This window comes from Diceros bicornis, chromosome 15 (assembly GCF_020826845.1).
Source record: "Diceros bicornis minor isolate mBicDic1 chromosome 15, mDicBic1.mat.cur, whole genome shotgun sequence".
In the NCBI taxonomy this organism is placed as follows: Eukaryota; Metazoa; Chordata; class Mammalia; order Perissodactyla; family Rhinocerotidae; genus Diceros; species Diceros bicornis.
Window position 1 is genome coordinate 15,768,774 of NC_080754.1, and position 22,328 is coordinate 15,791,101.

The 22,328-nt window shown below is 38.8% G+C and overlaps 1 protein-coding gene across 2 annotated transcripts in view; it reads right to left on the bottom strand.

The window, feature by feature from the left end:
• CFAP44 (cilia and flagella associated protein 44) overlaps positions 1-22,328 on the bottom strand; it is a 105,605-nt gene that overhangs the window by 82,571 nt on the left and 706 nt on the right. Inside the window, exons 2-6 of one of the 2 annotated variants that reach the window (XM_058555793.1) lie at positions 15,358-15,462; positions 9,529-9,684; positions 9,107-9,266; positions 4,792-4,954; positions 833-935 (exon numbers count right to left, since the gene is read on the bottom strand). In XM_058555793.1, coding sequence (XP_058411776.1) covers positions 833-935; positions 4,792-4,954; positions 9,107-9,266; positions 9,529-9,684; positions 15,358-15,457 — 682 coding nt within the window. In that variant the 5' untranslated portion in view covers positions 15,458-15,462. Of the gene's footprint in view, positions 1-832; positions 936-4,791; positions 4,955-9,106; positions 9,267-9,528; positions 9,685-15,357; positions 15,463-22,328 lie in introns of those variants that run through there. The other variant, XM_058555794.1, reaches the window with a different exon arrangement.

Sequence of the window (22,328 nt, forward strand, 5' to 3'; positions counted from 1 at the left end):
GGACAATGAAAATACCCTAGATGATTTATATATGTCAATATCAATAATGATTGATATATGTCATTATACATTTGTCTAAACCCATAGAATATACAACACCAAGAGTGAACTCTAAGGGAAACTATGGACTTTGGGTGATTTGATGTGTTAATGTCGGTTCATCCTTGGTAAAAAATGGACCATTCTGATGAGTCATATTAATAATGAGGAGGATCTGCATGTGTGGGAGTAGAGGGTATATGGGAAATCTCTGAACCTTCCTCTCAATTTTATTGTAAACCTAAAACTGCTCTGAAAAATAACGTCTTTTTAAAAAATTGACAACCAAAATTAATTATATGGAAAACAGAATTGTAAGATAATTCTGATGGTTAATTTAATGTGTCAACGTCGTTAGACTATAGTACCCAGTATTCAGTTAAATACTTATGTAGATGTTGCTTTGAAGGTATTTTGTCGATGTGGTCAACATCTATAATCAGTTGACTTAAGTAAAGGAGATTATCCTTGATAATTTGGGTGGGCCTGATCCAATTGCTTGAAAGTCCCTAAAGCAAAATTGAGGTTTCCCCGAGGAAGAAGAAATTCTGCCTGAAGATGTAGCATCGGCTCCTGCCAAAGAATTTCCAGCCTGCCAGCCTGCCCTTGACAAACTTCAGACTTGCCAGCCCTCACAACTGCATAAGCCGCTTCCTTTAAATAAATCCCTCTTCTATCTCCTACTGTTTCTCTGTTTCTCTGGAGGACTCTGACTGCTACAATAATCTTATATCTTCTTCAGAATGTCGTTACCCTTGAACATGGGATAATTTAAAGATTCTACTGGACTTACCTCGAAGGATTCTGTAGGGCCTCAGAGAAGGATATTCATAGATGATAATCTTTGGGGAAACTCCTTTTTCAGCTACTGTGAAGTAGGTTTTATTGGGGTGAACCTATAAAACATAAGATCTCACTAACGTAATAAAAGGAAGATTTTCATATAAGTACTCCTATGAATGTAGTATTTAGCAACTGTTATTTTACAATTCGTTTATTAGGATCCAATCCAATGGAAAACTCAAAAATGAGCATCTGATAAATGCTTGATGATGGATGTGATTTAAATGAAAACTAGAAGAATGCTTATTTTAAGATTTACTTCCATTAACAGAGTCATTTCTAATTCTACGAGTTTTTTAATTGCCATCAGAGGAGCTAGAACAGAGGTTCTCAATCTTCAGCATGCATTGGGATCACAGGGAGGGCTTATGAAATCACAGATTGCAAGCCCCACAACCAGAGTCTCTGATTCAGTAAATCAGGGCTGGGACCCGAGAATTTGCATTTACATTTCTAACAAGTTCCCAGGTCATATTGATGCTGCTGGTCTGGATACTACTGTTTGAAAATCACTAATTTAGATGAATTATTTACCCTGCATATAAATCAACCAAAATTTCTGTATAGAAAAAGTCATGTTTCCAGAGCAATTTATATCTCAATTTAAAAATTTTCCCCTTGGAAAAACCTACCACAAATAAATGTAAACTTACTAGAATTGAGAAAGATACAATATTTCCAAGCCAGTTGCAGAGGAAAATATAGTAAAAATGGCCTGGATAAATTATTTGTGTCAGCATTTCAAATGATAGCCATATAAATTGAATAGAATTGCATTATTTACTTCTGCTATTTTTGTTCATTGGTAAACCAGTATGCAGGAAGAGTGAATGGGTAGCCAAAAAATAAAAATAGGCTGTTATAAGAATAAGCTATTTAAAACACATATTGTACTTACCAAAGTCTATTTTCGGTTACTGGTTTTCAACCCCTGATTACAGACCTGAAGACAAGGAGCCTGGTTCTGATGTAGATTGCACTGGAAGCCCTGGTACCCAGTATAATGTTGTAGCTCTTTTTCTTCCCTCCTCTCTTGGGGTGAGAAGATCTATGATAGGCTGTCTTCCTACTGGCAAATTACCTCCTATTCTTCCATTCAAGTAAATGCCTATCACTTCAACTTGAAACAAGGCTTGGGTTTACACGATGGACACTCAGTGAGATAATGATAACACTGAGAACAGCGAACATTTCTTGAGTGATTACTATGTTCCAGACACTGATAAGTGTCTTATATCTTAAAACTTAATATCATAAGTTTTATATGAATTAATTCCCTTAAATTTGATGTCAACCTGGGAGCTCGGATACCATTATCATTCCCATCTTATTGATGAGGAAACTGAGGCACAGAGAAGTTAAGTAACTTGTTTGAAGTTATATAGCTGGTAAGTTTGAGAGAGAGGATTCAAGCCAGGTGTCGGAGCCAAGAAGCTAATGGAACTAAAAAATAGTTGATTCCAAGGACTTAAGGGGAAATAGGTTAAGACTATATCTTTCTTGATCCCCATTTACAAAGGAATATTGTGTAGGATATGTAGTCACAGCAGTCTGAATGGGGATTCAGGCAAATCTTTTACTCTTCTAAGTCTTGTCTACAGTAAATGAAAAAGTTTCTGCCCTTTCGGATTGGAAGCTGCTGTGGGGTTGAGTTTTGGTGTTTTGCTGTATTTTTAGTGAAGACCTGGAACTAGTAAGTCATTTACTTTATACTCAATATATAGATTCGCCCTATCTTTTCTGGAAGATAGCTTATATGCCCCAAAACACATTTCTCACAGGTTTCTCATAGCATTGCAGAAGTATTTCTCATCCACAAATGGATAACTGTTTCAGAAAAAATGAAGTGATGTGGGCAGTGGAGGAAAGGCCTCTGTCACTCTCCAGGCACCAGCTCCAGCCACACTGAGAAAAGCCCCTGTGGACGTACAACTGCTCGGAGTGCAAGCGGATGAGGATTCGGATTAGCAGTATTGACCACGCTACACCTCCAACTACTGACCTCAAACCAAGTTACAGTATAACAAAATAGAAAAATAGAAATTTCAAAACTATTATCGGCCATAAAGTCATAGAAAAATAAGTGATAGTTAGATGTTGCTCAGTACTCTGTAGATGGTGTGGATCCCAGGGCTCATGACACCTCAGGATGGCCCCTGACTGACTGCCCTCCACACAGCCCATGACTTCACATTGGGCCCATGAACATTTGCACACAGCTGGCGGTATAATATCATGTACTTGTATATATCTAGTTTTCTGGTTTTTGCTTTTTAATATGGGTCTTGTCTCTTTAGATGGAGTTTAAATTCTGAATTCATAGAGGTCCTGAACGCTTCTTCATTTAAATCCCTGCACGTTCTGAGTAGCGTATTATATAATAAATTCTGGCTGAAGTCATTAATTGGTCTTATAACAAACTCCGTAAGGACAGAGACTTTATTATGTATACACGCTAGATATAGGTAGATGATCAAGTAAAACACAAACATGAGATTATCGTTCACTCTTCCATATCACTATATCCTGTTTCCATAGCCAATCTAAGTTCTATTTGTTGGTCTCAGATCTTCCTCACCTTCTCCAGTCCCATTGCCATGTCCCTGCTTCACTCCTCAAATCAGGAATCTTCAAAACCTCCTCACTCACCTCCACTTCAGTCTAAACATCCCATCAGGTTCCATCTATTCTAATGAAAAGTATTTCCCAGTACTCCCTGCCAGCTGGGCCCAGTCTGTCTGTTGGAGCCACATCAGCCTTTCGGCTGGAAGCCCTCCGCCTCCCCTGCACCCTGGGGTTCTGTCTGGTATGCTCACACCCGGCAGGAAGAGCAAGACTTCTACAGCAAGGCACACTTCTATTTGAAGCACAACCCTTCAAGAAGCCCTCTTGAAGGTCTCCTATGGAACTGCCGTTTGGATGAGCCCCAAACCCTGTATATTTCTCCTCCTTTCCCTCACTGTCTCACAGCATAATCTGAACAGATGCCCCTCTCATGACGCCCAAGACACTGAGAAGCATCCCTCAGGCTGTTGGTTACTGGTGAGAGCAGACTGAGGGACACCTATGTTTAAGGAGCATGGATAGAAAAACAGTCACGGGAAAAGGGCCAGCTGCTACGGAGAGGCCAGGTAAGATACGGCCAGAACGGTATTCTTCAGATTCGGCTACTAAGAGGTCCAGTGGTCCCCTTAGTAAGGGCAATTTCAGTAAGGTGACAGGAAAAAAGACAGCAGAAGCTTGACTTTGAAGGGAAGATCAAAAGTCGGGGGGTAAAGAGAACGCGTGGTTACAGAGGGGCCTTTTAAAAGGAGAACAAGTTAATCTAGTATGTTTTTATGCTGAGGATGAAAAGCCTAAGCAAATAGAAGCTGAAGACACGAGAAAGAAGATGACTGATGGAGACGGACACCTGAGGGGGAAGGAAGAGACAGGCTTCACATCACATGCAAATCCTCCTGTCAGCTGAACTATTGAAGGTACAATCTGTACTTCATCTGCTAATGTTCAACTACATACTTGCATCTGATCTGGCATTTATCTCTAATTATTATTTGAATTATCATTTGTGTTATTCATCTCACTATTTTTTCAGAACAGCAACATAGCATTCAATGTGAAAAAGGCTGCATGACTGTGGGGAAGTCACTTAACCTCTATAAGCCCCAGTTTCCTATCTGCAAAATGCGATGACAATATTATTAACATAATGTTATAACAATGCATGGAGATAATGTCAGTGAACGTCATGGTTGTAATTGTTGAATTGAAAATGCCTTAGAATAAAGACTGCTGTGCATCTCATGTGGTCCCACAATACTGTGCGTGGTCTTGGCACCCACCTGGCTGGTCCACAGAACAAACAATCAAAAAAGATGCATTTTTTGTTCTAAGTTACTAAAGGCATACCCCAATGACGCCAATTCCTCTACCACTGCTACTTCGCAGGTAGAGCTGTTCCTTGGTTTTCAAATTCAGAAGGATCAGCTGGTTCCCAGCTATGTACAGCACGGTGTTGCTGTCCAGAAGCTGTAGGTTGGCCCGCTTTCTACAGTCATAACCAAACGAATGTCTGAGGGACAGTTGCTAAGGAAAAGAAGTGAAACAAAGTCACCATCCTAGAGACAGGAAAAGTAATGAAATAAATGTATTTTCAAAATACAGACTCTTGGATAAAGGTTCGGGGTTGAAGTAGTTGAATTTTACTCTGAAACTCAGAATTTTTTTATATATTACCTATGCAATTTTTTTTTTAAATTAGATGAAAATCCTCAGACTCTGATTTAGTTACTATTTTAGTTTTCTTGGGAAATCCTGAAAGCACATTAACTTTGTTTTCAATAAAAAGCAAAGTTAGACTTTCAATTTGGGTACTATAGAAAGCAAAGCTGTCACCTAAATAATTTCATTTTCCTCTCTCCTGCTAAAATTAAGTCACATTGTAATGTGGGAGGAAGTCCGTGTCTCTGTCATCTTTGTACTCACAATGCCTGTTCAGTTTGTTGACTGAACACAGTAAAAGTATTACATAGGCCTCTTCTTCAATGCTGAAAAACAAGACATTTAAAATACTGATGTGTTTGTGAAATTCTAACACACCAGTGATAAAAAATAAATACAATTGAAATTTAATCCACGTGAACAAATTATGAAAACTGACTAAATAATATATAGTATATAAGTGTATATGTAATGAGTAGGCTAACATTTCCCTTCTGAGCTCATAAGTATGTATGGGTGTGTAGATGAGTATGTTTGTGTGTGTGTATGCATTTATGCTATAGAGTAAAACTGCACTAATTCAAAATAGAGGTTAAAAAAATTTTGAGTTATAAAATATCCTTTAAATGTACATTAGTACTACATTCAAGTTCAAGTTAATATAACCCATCATATAAATGTAATAAGTTAAATGAGATCAATCTATTAAAAAAATTATAGTTTGCAAAATAAATATATTACATAGCGTATCTTAAGTAGATAGATTCTTATTTTCCAATAATTCATTTTAAACACAAAAGCTGAAGGATCATTGGAGGAATCTTTATTTCTTGAGCCCTGTTTAAAAAAAAATTTCTGATTTTAGAGGATTCCTCTTCTTTGTAAGTAAATATTTTCAGAGAAAGAAATTATACAGAACTTTTAACAAGAAGAATATGTAGACTATAAAAAAGAAGAGAAAATTTAAGTTAATGCAATTTGAATTGGGAAGTATATACGAATTATAACCAACTATACATAAATATACCCATCTCACTGTCTGATAGTTAAACTGAAAGAGAGAACATTTCAGGGCATTTGATCTGTTCAAGAAAGGTGAATTTTATAAATTTAATAAAGACATAAATGCCTAAAATTGAATCTTATATAGAAGTGCAAATGAATACGTGATCCAAAGATCCAGATGAAGCTATTCAGGCCTCATGGAGAATATCTGGGGCCTCCTTACAAATAAAGAGTGGAATCTGCAGCTCCTTATCTTTACAGAGCCTGGTGTGGGGCAGGAAGTTTTGCCTACCTTCTCTTTCCCTTTCCCCAAACAACTGCTCTCACCTTTCCTTCTTCCTTCTCTCTTTCCTCTTTGCCCAGATGCCAATATAATCCTTTAGAGGACTAAAAGTACGTCTGTAACTAGGAAAGTAGAAGTGGGCTACCATCTCTTCACTAACCTGGATGACAATCAGCAATATTATCACTTATCTAATATTATCATCTCTAATTTTAGGGGGAAACTCCCTCTTACTTGCTGCTGCTCCGAGTAAAGGCCTTTCAAACGCAGAATGGGTGGGATTGTAACTTCCCAAACTCTCCCTCTCTAATCACAACCTGATGGAGGGCAGAGACTGTTTCTCCCTCATCTCTGTTTCCTAGATTGCCTAGTCTACTAGGCATTCAATAAATGTTTGCTGAATTAATTAATTAATTAATTAATGCATAACTAAAGTCCAATCCTTCCTTTCAACCCCAGAGGACAGCGGCAGTCCCTAAGCACAGCTTTGAAAATGTTACAATGTGTTCTGATGCACCTTCGACTCCCCCTGTTTTATCTCATCCTTTCTCTGGCTTACCTCCTCTTAACCTCCTGTCAGAGACCCATGGCCTTCACTGTTCATGGTCATCTAGGGCCTCCACTTTAAAACTGTGTTTAAACACTGTGTTAAGTTCTGTTTAATGTCTTTCATAAGTTATGCTACGGTTTAGGTGATATTTTATAAATGATATGTTTCTTTTTTTGTGTGTGTGTGAGGAAGATCAGCCCTGAGCTAACATCCATGCCAATCCTCCTCCTTTTACCGAGGAAGACCGGCTCTGAGCTAACATCTATTGCCAATCCTCCTCCTTTTTTTCTTCCCCAAAGCCCCAGTAGATAGTTGTATGTCATAGTTGCACATCCTTCTAGTTGCTGTATGTGGGACGCGGCCTCAGGATGGCCGGAGAAGCGGTGCCTCGGTACACGCCCGGGATCTGAACCCAGGCCGCCTGTAGCGGAGCGTGCGCACTTAACCGCTAAGCCACGGGGCTGGCCCATGACATGTTGCTTAATTGATTTAGAAGACACAAACTTTAAAACTGAAGTAGACTCAATATAATAAAGGATTAAAAAGTGTACGTAGGGGATACATGACAGCTGACTTTTTCCTTGGAGCTTCTCACAGAAAACAGAGATTATATTTGTTCCATCTCCAGAGAGTAGAACTAAGGCTAATGTGGGACGTTCCAGAGAGGCAGATTTTGCCTCAAGGTCTGGAAGAGCTCTCTAACAATATAAGCTATCCCAAAATGGGAAAAGCTACCATGTGATTTCCCTGGCTTTGAAAATGTTCAAGAAAAGTCTATAGCTTATACTCAAACACTATGAGTAGAAAGGACTCATACATTGAGTCAAAAGTTGAGGTCCCTCTGATTCTACTATTTATAATCTAGGTATATCTCTCTAATACAGAGATCCCTGTATCCTGGAGCAGCAAGGCCCCATTGCTGGAGGCTGGGAGAAGTTGACACAATCAAAACCACCTGGGAAGCTTTTTCAAAGTGCATATTCCCAGGCCCCTCTCCACATGGAAATAATGCAGAAAGTCCAGGAAGGTATCAGAGCATGTGCATTTCAGGAAAAGCTTCCAGTGACTCTGATACATACTACCTCATTTGAAGAAAATAGGCTAGAAGAAAGCTAACAGCATAACTTTTGTCAGTAACTTGTCCAAAGACCGGGGAAAAAAAAAAAAGCCCTCAAGAGAGGAAGCTCCAGGTTACAAGATTCAGGGTGAATTAGTTTTAGTTACACCTGGGATTGAAACAGAGTTAGATGCTATAATAACAATGTGTTCTATTTCTACGTAAAGAGCAAAATGGAGTTCGGAAGTACACCACCCCATAAGCACACCTTGTGTAAGAAGCCAGTCAGTGGGTTAGGTCATGTGGTCATGACCACTGCCCATCTGAAGGAGGCGTAGTAAATTGCTGGCCAAGGGCCTTACTGGAAATCATCTTCTAACTATCTGCCTGACAAACCAAACGCCATAAAGTGATGGCAAACACTAAGTCCCCTTGTGCTTCATCCCCATCTTGACATTTCTTCAAAGATTCTTATTCTCCAGAGCAATTAAAACTTGTCATTTTGTGCCCCAATTCCTCAGGGTTGTCTTATCTAGCAACTCATACAATAAGTGATGTGAAAGTACTAATGCCCAAAAATGGCCACATCAGCATTTAAAGAAGTGATTTTAACTTGACAGCCATTGAAAAAAGGATGCCAGGCTGGTAGAGGACGTAAACTGGGATAAGAGGCCTTCTGGTCTCCTTCGCATCATGTCTTATGAAGGGACAGCCAGAAAAGCCTCATTTCTCTTTATGGTTATTTGACATCAAATAAAAGCTTAGTTTATATTAAGATCATGCATTTCTATCTCGACTTCTCTAAGAGTCAAGCTTCTTAGAATTACCTAAGACAGAGGTTGGCAAACTTTTTCTATTAAGGGCCAGATAGTAAATATTTTAGCCTTTGTGGGCCAGATGGTCTCTGCTGTAACTACTTAATTCTGCCCTTATACTATAATGGCAGCCATAGACAAAAAGTCAACAAATGAGCATGGCTGTGTTCCAATAAAATTTTATTTAGGAAAACAGGCAGAAGGCCAGATGTGGTCCATGGGGTGTAGTTTGCCGACCTCTGACCTAAGAAGTTGAAATCTCAAAATTATACATATGTAACTGGAGTGGATACACAAGGGTGAGAAGATCCAGTGGTATGTTCGAATCCAGAGTCACAAAAGGCATTGAAACAAGCTCCATGTAATCGTAGAAGCAGCTCTCTGATATTTTCTTCTTAACCTCCTCCTCGGCCTCTTTAGCAGCTGGGACAGGGGATTCCATATACCGAGATTCTAAAAAATTAAAATATTTTAACTAAGAAGAGCATCTGCTGAATCCTAAACTCGTATTTCTCAAAGACAGGAGGAATGTACCCAGCCCGCAATACTCTAGCAGTAAGTACTACTACTGGCCTGAAGACAGGCTGCCACCCAACAGTGAGCAGGTGAGGAAGAGCCAACATGCCTGTATGCATGGGCGTGAATGTTGAGCTCTGGTCATGGTTTCAACAGTCTCAAAGAGCAACTCCCAACTCCCCAAACTCATCGTACTTACCTCCAGTGCTTTCCACATAATCATCCTGAAGTGAACTTGAACTGCCTTCCAAATGTTCTATATATGAGTCATCATTCTCTAAATACGATTCTTCCCCTTCAGTAAATGTTTCATCTGCAGTATCTTCTAAAAATTTGTGATCCTCTTTCACAGAAGCTATTAAAAGTAATTTGTTTTAATAATTTCTAAATTTTTGAATTAAACATTTTCTTATTTCCCAATTGTTTCCAGTTTGTTTGTGCTCTAAATTGAATAAATTTTAATACTCAAAACTTCCTAGAAGAATCATTTTATTTGGTTACTCTTGTAACTTTACAAAAAAAAAAAGCCTTTCCTGTGAGTGATCTCCATTTTCACTTCATCTCCAGTCTATTTCCTATCACTGCATACTTACAAGACAGTAAAAGATTAAGAAAAAATGATTGGCTAGTATGCTGCTATCATTACTTCAGTTCAATTTAATTTTACCAACGTTTATTATTTAAGGACTCTTTATGTCAAAGACAAATGATGCTTATTCAGTAATCACCTTCTCTGCATAAGACTATTTACTTCTGAATGCTATCCCGGAAATAAGTTAGAATATTTGCTTCGGGACAAGCTAGCAGAGAAAGAGAATTGGAATGGAGGAAGAGTGGCCCTAGGTATAAGTCACATTCAGATCAAGTCCAAATATGGGTATGGCTAAATTTGCCATGCCAAGCAGGTGAAAAGGATGGGTGAACTTTCAGAAAAATAAGGCAGAAATGCCGAGTATGCCAGAAACAGAATAGAGACACCTAGTAGATCCATCTGAGATGAAAAGATTGGGAACAAGGCCCAAGACTCATATGAATGAGACAGGAAAGCTGGGCCAAGCCAATTAGCTGGACAACAGGACAGCGCTCTATAGGATACACGCATTTGGATGGAAAGAAAATAATCCTGGGTACCTAAACGGGCCACACTGCTTCAATTCCCTCAAAAGAGGGCCCTGGGTAACTACTCTCCAATAATACCGTTAGCTCTTTCTTGTTACTGTCTCAGTCAAAGACCATTTCCCCATTTCAAGTTGAGGGTATTAAAAGCTTAACACTCCGGGCCGGCCCGGTGGCGCAAGCGGTTAAGTGCGCGCGCTCCGCTGCGGCGGCCCGGGGTCCACTGGTTCGGATCCCGGGCGTGCACCGACGCACTGCTTGTCAGGCCATGCTGTGGCGGCGTCCCATATAAAGTGGAGGAAGATGGGCACAGATGTTAGCCCAGGGCCGTCTTCCTCAGCAGAAAAAGAGGAGGATTGGCGGATGTTAGCACAGGGCTGATCTCCTCACAAAAAAAATAATAATAATAATAAAAATAAATAAAATAAATTCACAAAAAAAAAAAGCTTAACACTCCATCTGCTGGCCTCCTCCTGGAAAAGGAGGTAAAGCTGCCATTGGATGAGTTAAGGCTGCCAGCTGGGATGAGGTAATCACTCACAAAGGAATTGGGAGTGAACAGAGATGCAGGACAGTAAATAATGAACAAAAAATAATGAATATTCTGAGCTTGGTAGAAAGGTTGTGCCACTGATGGAAAAAGTGGAGTTTGGAAAAAAAACTAATTTGGCAGAAAGTAGACACATTAAATCAGGTTGGCGAAGCAGCAGATCTAGGCAACGTGGTGATTACTGAAGATTTTTATGATTTTTATAATCCCAAAATGGACTGGTGGAAGGCTTATGGTTTGACGTTTAAATTGGCATTTGCCTTTCTACTCTCGGAAATAATCTAAAATCAACATAGAAAATGAAAGCCAAAAAGACAAACTCCATTTTTTGTAGAACTAGAAGCCATTAAAACCTCAAATCAGAAATTGGTGGCAGGGCCGGCTGGTGGAAGGGCTGGCATAATTAGTGGAGACTGAACAAGGCTGGGTGCAGAGGAAGCAAAGGGAGGTAGTGACCAAGGAGAGGAGACACCACAGCTACAGATCTCAAAAAGAGCCAGCCGAAATTTTTGTTTTATGATCCAGGATTTTATATGAGTTTCTTTAGTTTTTTCTTCCCTCTAGCCAATGGAAATAGGACGCTGTGGTGCCTCTCCTGTCCAGCCGCCCTGGAGACAGACTGCCTCCTGCAAATACAGTTTGCCTCTCTGGTTCCTTGCATACCTCCTCCTTCTCTGTGAGATTGGGAACACAATGAGGAAGCCTGCAAATGATATGACTGTGCACATAGAAAATCCATAAGAACTGCCTATAATTTATTATAATTTTTTTAAGAGTTCAGCATGGTTACTGCATACAAAAACAATATACAAAAATTATTAGTAGGGACTTCCACTTTGGCCATGATGAAGTAACTAGTACAAGACTGCTCTCCTACTACGATTGTGGAATTATTTAGTTCTCTCTTTCTGTCTAATTTCACTTCACATACTGTGATGCTCTGTTATTAGGTGCATACATATTTATGATTGTTCCGTCTTCCTAATGTATTGATCCTTTCGTCATTATGAAATGTCCCTCTTCACCACTGGTAGTACTCCTTGTCTTGAAGTCCATTTTATCTGATATTAGTATAGTCACTCCAGCCTTCTTATGCTTACTGTTTGCATTATATACCTTTTTCCATGCACTTACATTCAACCTATTTGTATCTTTATATTTAAAAAGTGTGTCTCCCATAAACATCACAATTCTCAAAATGTTAATACAATCATGCATCATTTAATAATGGGAATACATTCTGAGAAATGTGTCATTAGGCAATTTCATCATTGTGGAAATGTCATACAGTGTACTTACACAAATCTACATGGTATAGCCTACTACACACCCAGGCTATATGGTACTAATCTTATGGAACCACCAATGTACATGAGGTTGATTGTTGACCAAAATGTCATTATGTGGCACATGACTGCAGTGGGTTCTTACTTTTATTAGCCATTCTGATCATCTCTGACTTTTTATATGAATGATGAATGAAGTAATATTTAATGTAATTATTGAAGGGTTGAATTTGGGTCTAACATTCAATTATTTATTTTCTGTTTGTGCCCCTCCCACTCTTCCTTTTTTCCTCTTTTCCTCCTTTCCTATTTTCTTTTAGATTGTTTATTCTTATCCTTTTAGATTATTTATTCTTTAGAATTACATTTTAATTTCTGTTGGCTTTTTAGCTGTTTTTGTTTGTTTTTTTAATCATTGTTTCAGGGATTATAATATATATCCTCAACTTTTCACAGTTTACTTAATTCGTATTATAGTAATAAACATCTTTCATCAATTGATAGAACAACTAGTCAAAAACTAAGTAAAGACATAGATGATCTGAACAACACTATTAAACATGCCAACCCGATATTTATAAAACACTACACCTACCAACATAAGGCAGACATTCAAGTGCACATGGGCCATTCACCAAGACAGATCACTTGCTAGAACATAAGTTTCAATAGACTTAAAAGAATTGAAATAATACAGAATATGTGTATTCTCTGATCACAACAGAAGTATATTAAAATAAATTACAATAAGATATCTGGAAAACCTACAAATATTGGAAATAAACAACATACTTAAAAATAATGTATGGGTCAAGGATAAATCAACAAATAAATTAGAAAATATTTCAAACTAAATAATAACTAAATATAACATTAAAATTTGTGGGATGCAGCTAAGGCAGTGCTTAGAGGAAAATTTATAGCTTTCAGTACATATGTATATAAGAAAAAAAGAAACATCAAAAATCAACAACTTAAAGTTCCACCTTAAGAAGCTAGAAAAAGAAAAGTAAAAAACAAAACAGAGTAAATAGAAGAAAGGAAATAATAAAAATAATAAATAATAGAAATAATAAAATAATAATAAAACAATAAATAATAGAAATAATAAAAATAAGAGCCAGAATCAATGAAATAAAAAACCAACAAACAATAAAGAAAATTAGCAAAGTCAAAATCGTATTCTTTGAAAAGATCAACAAAATTGATAAATGCCTAGCAAGACCAATCAAGAAATAAAAGAGACAAAATGCAAATCTCCAATATCAAGAATGAAAACAGATCCTACAGAGTTATGCCAATAAACTTTACAATTTAGAAGAAATATACAAATTCTATGAAAGATACAAACTTACAAAACTTACTAAAGAAAAAATAGACAACTCTCTATTTATCATGGAAATTCAATTCATAGGTAAAAATTTTCCCACTGAGAAAATTACAGGCCCAGATACTTCACTGATGAATTCTACCAAACATTTAAGGAAGAAATAATACCAACCCTATACAAATATTTCTGAAAATAGAAGACCAAAATATTTCCCAATTTATTATATGAGGCCAGCAATAATTCAGTCATTTGAAAAGAATCAGAAATCAATGTCTTAGTAACTAACAGTCCTTCATCCTTGTGAGAAATGCTGGATGGTTTAGCTGGTACATTTGGCCTAAATTTCTTATTAGGACTCAGTTACAGCAGCAACCCGTTGTTGAGTATGGGGAAGAGTCCACTTTAATCTCTCTGCTTAGGTGCATGGAAAACCAGAAAATTGATTCACTCTGCATGAGAATTCTAAAGAGTAAGAAGTTGCTCAGATATTTTAGCAAAACTGAGAACAAGGTAAGGTCTCCAGAAAAAAAAAAAAAAAGCAGCTATCAGGTATGTGGTTGAACCAAGGCAGAGATCTCCTCTCATAGGTAGAAATTTGCCAGCAAATTATTTCACGTTATCATTTGGGATCCTAAAACTCATGATAAATGAACTAATTTATGAGCTGAGCACAGGGCCAGGCCACACTTGATAAACCTGCCCCTAAGACGGTCTGACTTAAGAAAGGGAGATCCTGAGGCTGTGCTAGACAAAGGTCATTATCATTAAATCCACCCATCCAGGAAAATGCTGCAAAGGACTGGAAACCAAAAAGTAGACAATCCTGTGTCAGAAATGCAGGGAGTGGAGAAAAGTGGAAATGGAAAAAACAAGAGAGAAGGAAACTAAAGTTTTTGAGGAGAGTGATACAATCACAGCTTTTGAAAAGAAAACTCTAGTGGTGGTATGGAGGGAGACTTGAACAGGAAGACTTGAGTGGAAATCCTTGTTTTAAGAGTCCCAGCAGGAGGAGATAAACATCTAAAATAAAACAAGATATGGAGAAATCATGGATTTACAAGACATGTCTCGACAAATGGAAAGAATTTAATGTAAATTTTATAAGTGAATTGATTTCCCCAAGACCTGATCTCCTCTAAGTGAAATTAAATTTCTGAAACTATATTTAGGATTAGAACCTAAAAAAGTCAAGATTCCACTAAGATACCTAATACCATGATGCCCAGCAAGAAAGAGCCAACCATCTTTTAAAAATCCTATTACAAAATTCCTCACTTTCCCTTCTATTTACAATCTATGATATCTTTCCACACGTTTTCCAAGTTAATCCTCAAACAGCTCACAATTATCATTTTAATGGGTGAGAAAATTGAGGCTCAGAGAAGTGAAACAATTTACCCCAGATCAAGCATTTCTAAGTGGTAGACCCAGGACTCAAAACCAGAGTCCAGCTCTCTCTGTATTAGAAAAGCCCATGGAAGACTTGGAGACGTCACAGGAAAGAGCAAGACCAGATGTGCAGATAGGTCATTATCAACATAGAGACGGTAGTAACGTCTATGTGCCAGGAGCTGGAGATAAAATGATGAAAATACAGACTCTGCTCTTAAAGAACTTAGAGTTTACTAAGGGAATTAAAGAAGTAAACCATTTCTGTTGTAAAAACTTAGATATGCACTCTTTAAAAATTATTTTACCTAAATTAAATTATAAAAAAGCTAAGTGTATATTATCCTCTTTACTTACATCTTGGTTCAGATTTAGAGGACCTCTGAGACTGCCTTCCATCACTCTTTGGTCTGTCTGATTCCCCCCCATCAGGGTCCTGATCATCTGGCTCCTTCATTTCCTCTGTGAGCGCACAATTGAGACAGAGAAAGGGATAAAGCTGTAAAACAGAAATCATTCACAGATTTTCCCCTAACAAATTCCACAAGCACCAAACACCATGTGTGTTAATAACAGTATGTTTGCACATTATCCGAGATAACTTCACCAGCAGGAGGGTACAGCCACCATCAGAGACCTCTACAGAACCACAGAATATAGTCAGATATTCCCTTTCTCCTGACAAACTTGTCGTGGTGGTGCCCTCTGGTTTTCCAGACGTCCGTAGTGAAATACCACCCAGGTCCATCTTTTCCCTAAATGCTCCACCATTAAAACTAATCCTTCCTTTGGTTCATCCCCTCCTCTTCCTCTTCCCATCATCAAATTCCCCCGGTGTTACTAATCAATTTCAATTTTTATAATATTTGTTGAGGGCACCTACCACGTATTAAGTCTTACGTTAGGCAATAAATTACAGTACTGAACTAGAGAGAGATGATCCCTAACTTTGTGGAGCTTGTTGTTTAGATAGATAGATATTAAACAAGCAATTAAAATATGATGAATGCTACACAAGGGAAAAAGGCGGGTGCTGTGGGCATACATAGCAAGAAGATTAAACCATGTCTGGGGGTTAAGGAAGAGGGGTTTGAGACATGGGTGATGAGTAGAGGCTGGCCAGGCATAGAATGGGAAAGAGTGTATTAGGCAGAGGGAACTTCAGAGAGAGGGTTGTGTCTGTGAAGGGCTGAAAGTAGTCTATCGGCTGGAGTAGAAGAGGGAAATGGACACTGAAGAGGAGGCGGGTAGCAGATCATAAAATTGTCTCTAAGTTTGCTAAGGAGTTTAGAACTTATTTCCATGGCAATTGAAAGCCATTGAAGGGTTTTAAGGAGGACATTGATACAACACTCCCTGTTCTCTGTCCTCTCTCCATTGCAGCTCTTCATGTAATTGAAAACACCTACCCTATCGTCCTTCTAAGTCTTCACTTCACACTAAACATCCCTCCTTTCCTCAACATTCTCCTGTGGCATGGCTGGCAAGCAGAATAGAACAGTAGTTCTATTTGGAGCAGATTTGTGGTGAGATTCAGGTTTGAATGTAGTTTTGCCATATAACTAGCTAATTAAAATTTACCTCAATTCCTCAACTGTAAAATGGGAATGAAGAAAAACCTACTTATAAGGCTGCTATGAGAATTAACTGAACTAGTGTATCATAATACCTTCCCGGTCTCTGAGGAAGACAAGTATGCCCAGAGCAGATGTGATATACACTACATGATGAGTGGAGAGTGCGGAATGACTACTGCTTCCCTTCTTCTGGACATTAGGGTTCATTCCACCTGTTTTCTTGCAGTGACATCATAATGACGCCTTCTCTTGATTAGAGGGACAGTAGTACATTGTCCAAATGTTTTTCCTATAAGCTATTATCAAGAAAGATATAGCCTAAGATGATACTTATGTTATTAAATTTTATGTTTAGTACTTCGGAGCCATTTTTCTGGGTTATCAAGATGATGTTTACCTTTTAAAAGTGTGTATGTGTGTGTGGTGTGTTTTTCTTTCTTTTTTTAGTTATTGTTCTCTCCTTCTTTCCTTTCTTCACGCCTTCCTTCCTCCCTCCTTTCCTTCCTTCCCTTCCTCCTTCCCTCCCTCTCTCCCTCCCTCCTTTCCTTCCTTCCTCCCTCCTTTCCTTCCTTCCTTCCTTTCTCTTACCTGATTGTAGAATATATGCCCACTGGGGTTGGGGGGTGTGTAGGAATCAAATGAAAGAAAATTTTTAAGTAGCAAGATCTTTTAAAATCCAAGTTCTATCACCCAGCACATTTCCTATTCCTTCCAGTTTGGATACACAGGCTTGCTTTCTATATTTATACAAGTCATTGGTTTAAAAGTAATTGCATAATTAACTATAATAATTAAATAATTAAAGAGGAATTGATACTGCAAGGCTATGTCAGTAATTGCAGCTTGGTGGCAGATTATCATACACTATGGGTAAACTTGTTCAGAAAGCTACAAACAAACCTAAATGCCATTTTTTCCCTTGCTTTCAAGCTTCTTCATAATTCAAATCAGTTCAATTCTTAAAACTATTGAGCATATTTATATACAAATGGTACTATGCTAGGCATTGCAGAGGACACAAAGATTAGCCATAGAGAGCCCCTGACCTTAAATAGTTTACAATCTAAGAAGAAATTGACAATTTTCTTTTAATATTGTCTCAGAGTAAACGTCTCTTCTAAATCACTGATTCAGATGTATCTGAGGTTAACCAGAACCAGCATGGTCTGATAGTCATGACTGAAGCGACTATAGATAAAGATTTCCGTGATCAAAATCAACATTTAAGATATTGGAAGGAAACTAAGGTACTGCAATGATGCAGACCCCAAATAAGTGGAGACAAGGCAGTTGCTGGGTCCGCCAAAGAAACTGAACTGATTGTCTATTGCTGCTAATCAGCTAAGAACTAAATGAAAATTTCTAGTCTGCAAGTTTCAATAACACTTTAGTCTATAAACAGGTATTGTTTTAGTTTTCTATTGCCGTCATACAAATTTAGCAGTTTAAAATAACACCCAGTTATTATCGTACAGTTTTGTGGGTCAGAAGTCCAGGCACAGTTGTGACTCAGCTGGTTCTCTGCTTAAGTCTCACAAGGTCAAAATCAAAGTGTTGGCAGAGCCACCTTCATTTCTGAAGGCTCTGGGAGGAATCTATTTCCAGGCTCATTTAGGCTGTTGGCAGAACTCAGTTGCATGTGGTTGTAGGACTGAAGTCCCTGTTTTCTCGCTGGCTGTAGGCCAGTTGTTCTAAGCTTCCAGAGGCTGCCTGCATTCCCTGGCTCACGGCCACCTTCAAAGCCAGCAATGGTAGGACAAGTACCTCTCCCTGATTTAAATCTCATAGTTTTCTTGCCTGCTTCCCACCAATAAAAGCTTCATGAGATCATTTTCCACCCTTTAGTTTTCCCTTTTCTAAATATATTTATTTTTAACATACTATAACTGAATGTTAACTGGATATATATTCTAATAAAGAGCCTATAAGACCTAATAAACTTATTCATAAGTTAATCGTAAGGTGGGTAAGAAACAACTATGGTAACTGAAGCCCTCTGTAGATAAAGGACTTGAACTACAACAGATGGCAAATTGGTGTCCAGACAAAAGTCTCACACTTTATTCTGTCCTATCAGAAACAACACATTCCTCAGGTGGCTAATACTGCCAGGCGACAAGCTTTCATATCACAAAACCAGTTAATGTCAGGTTGTGTACAGTGCGGAAGAAAATACTGGAGCCCAAGGAATTTGAGTCTCGTTCTGAACTAGCAATACTGGACAAAAAATATTGAGATCCTTTCTCAGCTCTTCTCAGTTATGAAGGGTGACTGGAGAAGCTGTGCAGAGCAGTGGAGCAGGTCAGGTAGGGGGTGCTCCTGGGCTCCTGGAGACTAGCAGTGTAATTGGTGAGACGGAAGAAGGTGGGTTTTGTTTGTTTTAGTTGTTCTAGAATAAAGAGAATGGGACGTTGGATTGTAACCTGGTGAGGTTTTGGATCCAGAAAGACTTGGGTTCACATCCCACTTTAGCCAAAGAAAAAGGTTAACTTGGCCAAGGGCCAAGACTCTAGGGTCCCTTAACCTCTTAGTCCTTTTATATGTAAAATGGGAATGATAAGGTTGTCAGCAGAGCTATTGTAAGCATGAAATGAGATCTTTTACACCCATAGTTCTCAATTCTGGCTGCACTTTAGAACCACTTGGAAAACTTTTTACAATATACCATTTTCAGAGTCTCACTCCCTATGTAATTCTTTTGTATAGCTAAGGATAGGAACCAGGGTTAAGGACCATGGGCTTATATAAAGCCCCTAGGAGATACTCAAAAATGGTAGTTGTTTTTACTACAATTACTATACATTCTTTTCAGTATAGCTAGGGCTCAATAAATATGATCATGGAAGCTTCAGAGTTGAAAGAGGTTTTATCTAGTCCAACCTCCCACCCAATATAAGTCACACATCTACAACATGGACCCCGGAACCATGAGAAAAGCAGTCTAGGGTGCTGCTCGGGCTGAGTACTGGCTAGAGCCAGACTGACCGGCTGTAGAGCCTGGCTCTTCCTCTTACTAGTTGTGAGTGTTAAACAAGTACTTAACCTCTCTGCGCCTTAGTATTCTCATCTGTAAAGTGCAGCACATACTTCATAAGGTTGTTCTGAGATCTCAATGAGTTGATACAGTAAAGCTTTAAGAACAGTGCCTGGCACAGAGGCACTTAGTATGTAAAACGGTTGAAGGGATGAATGTATTAATTCCTGAACAAATGCACAAATGAAGGAGCGCTTTGTGGGGGAAGAGGGAGAATCTCCCTCTGCCCTTCCCCTTAAGGTTCTTATGGCTGGCCAAATAATTAACAAGACAGGTTAGCAGGAGAAAATAATACCAAGTTTAATAACATGTATACATGGGAGAAAGCAGGGACACTGCGTTTCTCAACACAACAGCAGAAATTCTCGTCTTAAATACCATATTCAGCCAATGACAAAGGACGATGTTGGGGGTGGGGGGAGTCAGTTACAGGCGATTACCACTAAAGCACAGTTAACAAGAATAAGGTTATTATGCAGATTTAAGGCGTCACCTTCCACATTGATAAGTTTCTAGAAATGAGGTCATCCCCTCTCTTCCCAATACAGAGAGGGAGATACCTTTACAAATGGAGATTTCCCTTATAAATGTAAATGTTTGTCTGGCAACTCCTCTCAGGGCCATCCAGAGAATGTGGCCAGAGAGACAGAACTTCTGATAAGATGGGCTTGTTGGTGTCTTTCCTATTGTAACATCTATTTTACATTATATTACAGCCATCTGATAGAAGATCTGTTCCAGGAAGGAGTTACTATGTCAAATTCTTTAGGCAGTTAGTGGGGGAGGTCAAATGTTCGTCAGAGAAAACAATCAAGTTAAAGAGATATATTCCAGGGTGGCCAAATCTTGATCTCCCACAACTTCAAGAGATGATCAATCGGCTTCAAGTTAACATTTCAGGTAAGAGAGAGAGAGCACATTCTGTTAGGCTCAGCTCTAGTTCTTTGTAACTTCCATTTTATATTAAGCGGAAATCTTCCTCCCTGCAACTTGGATCCATAGAACAAGTTTTTCTGTGTACTACAGCCATTCAAATAATTGTACCTGGTTCACTTTTCTCCCCAGAACCTCTCTTTTCCCAGCAAAAGCATCCCGATTCTTTCAATTATTCCGCACTAACATGGTTTCATCTTTTCAGTATCCTGATAGTTCAAGAAGCTAATCCCAATGCATCATACATCCCTTCCCAATTTTGTATCTTCTTTGAAGGATCTGGACACTTTCCAGAAGAGATGAACTATCACTTTACCTGTTGGGGACATTGTATTCCTTTAAGGCAGCCTAATATTACATTATCTTTTGGCGAGCTCATCATATACTGACTCATCATAATCAGCTTGTAACCAACTAGAATGACTAAACCTTGTTTGTGTGTTCGTAACCACGTCCTATCCTATACAACTGAACTAGTTGGTTTGGGAGTCTATTCGCAGAACTGTCTTTAATCTACTTTCATTAGACCCAGACTCATTGGTCCAGCCTATGGCCAATTCTGTTAACCAACTCATTGGGTAGACTGTCAAGTTTTGAGTCAACTCTGAGGAAGTGTAAAGAAAAAGAAAATCATAGGACACAATGATGCAGAGCCGTGTGTTGCTAGAAGGAGGTTAGCTGGAAGCCAGACATAGGCTCCCCAAGGTGACATCACTCAGATTCCTTCACTAGATTCCAGGGTCGGTCCTCACGCTCACACACTCAAACACTCCATCTCAGCAGAGTGCCAGAGCTGGTCACCTTAAGACTCGTAGAGATTGTTGTATATAAACAGATGCTCAGTTTTTACTCTACAATGTGAAATACGATCATGGAGAGAATAATAATAGCTCATGTTTTCTGAAAGTTTCCCATGTGTCTAGCACAGTTCTAAGGATTCTACACATATTGTTTCATATATTTCTCAAAACAACTCTCTGAATTGGGTGCATTTTACAGATGAGAAAGCAGAGCAGTTACTCTCTGAATTCTCCCCTCTCACCCAACTCATGCAATTGGTTTCCAAGTCCTGTTGCTAAGTGTCCAGTTATTAAGCCTTTTGAATTAATCTCCTCCCTTCTATTCCCACAGTCACCACCCTAGTTCTGGTCCTCCTTGAGTCTCACCTCTACCATTACCACAGCCTCATATCTCATCCCTCCCTTCTCTACACTGCCTCTTGTATTTCTAAATCACAGCTTTTAATGTGCCACTCTTCTTATTTAAAACCTTTAATGGTTCCTCACTGCCGTAGATAAGAACTCAGACTCCTTGGCATGGCATAAAGGTCCTTCATCTTAGGGTCTGTAGCTCATCTCCTGTCACTTTCTCCCTCCTTTGTCCCATCTTAGCCCCTTCTCCTTCTCAAAAGTTTTAGTCAGGGCCGGCCCTGTGGCTTGGTGGTTAAGTGCGCGCGCTGCGATGCTGGTGGCCTGGGTTCGGATCCTGGGTGCGTATCAAGGCACCACTTCTCCGTCCATCCTGAGGCTGAGTCCCACATACAGCAACTAGAAGGATGTGCAGCTATGACATACAACTATCTACTGGGGCTTTGGGGGGAAAAATAAAATAAATAAAATCTTTAAAAAAAAAAAAAAGTTTTAGTCAGCACCCACCCAGGACAACTCACACTAAGTACTTGTATGCAACAAATATTCACTGTGCACCTATCACGTGCCATGCATGTGCTATGCACTTTACCTGCATAAACCTATTTAATTGTAACAAGAACCCCACGAGGTAAG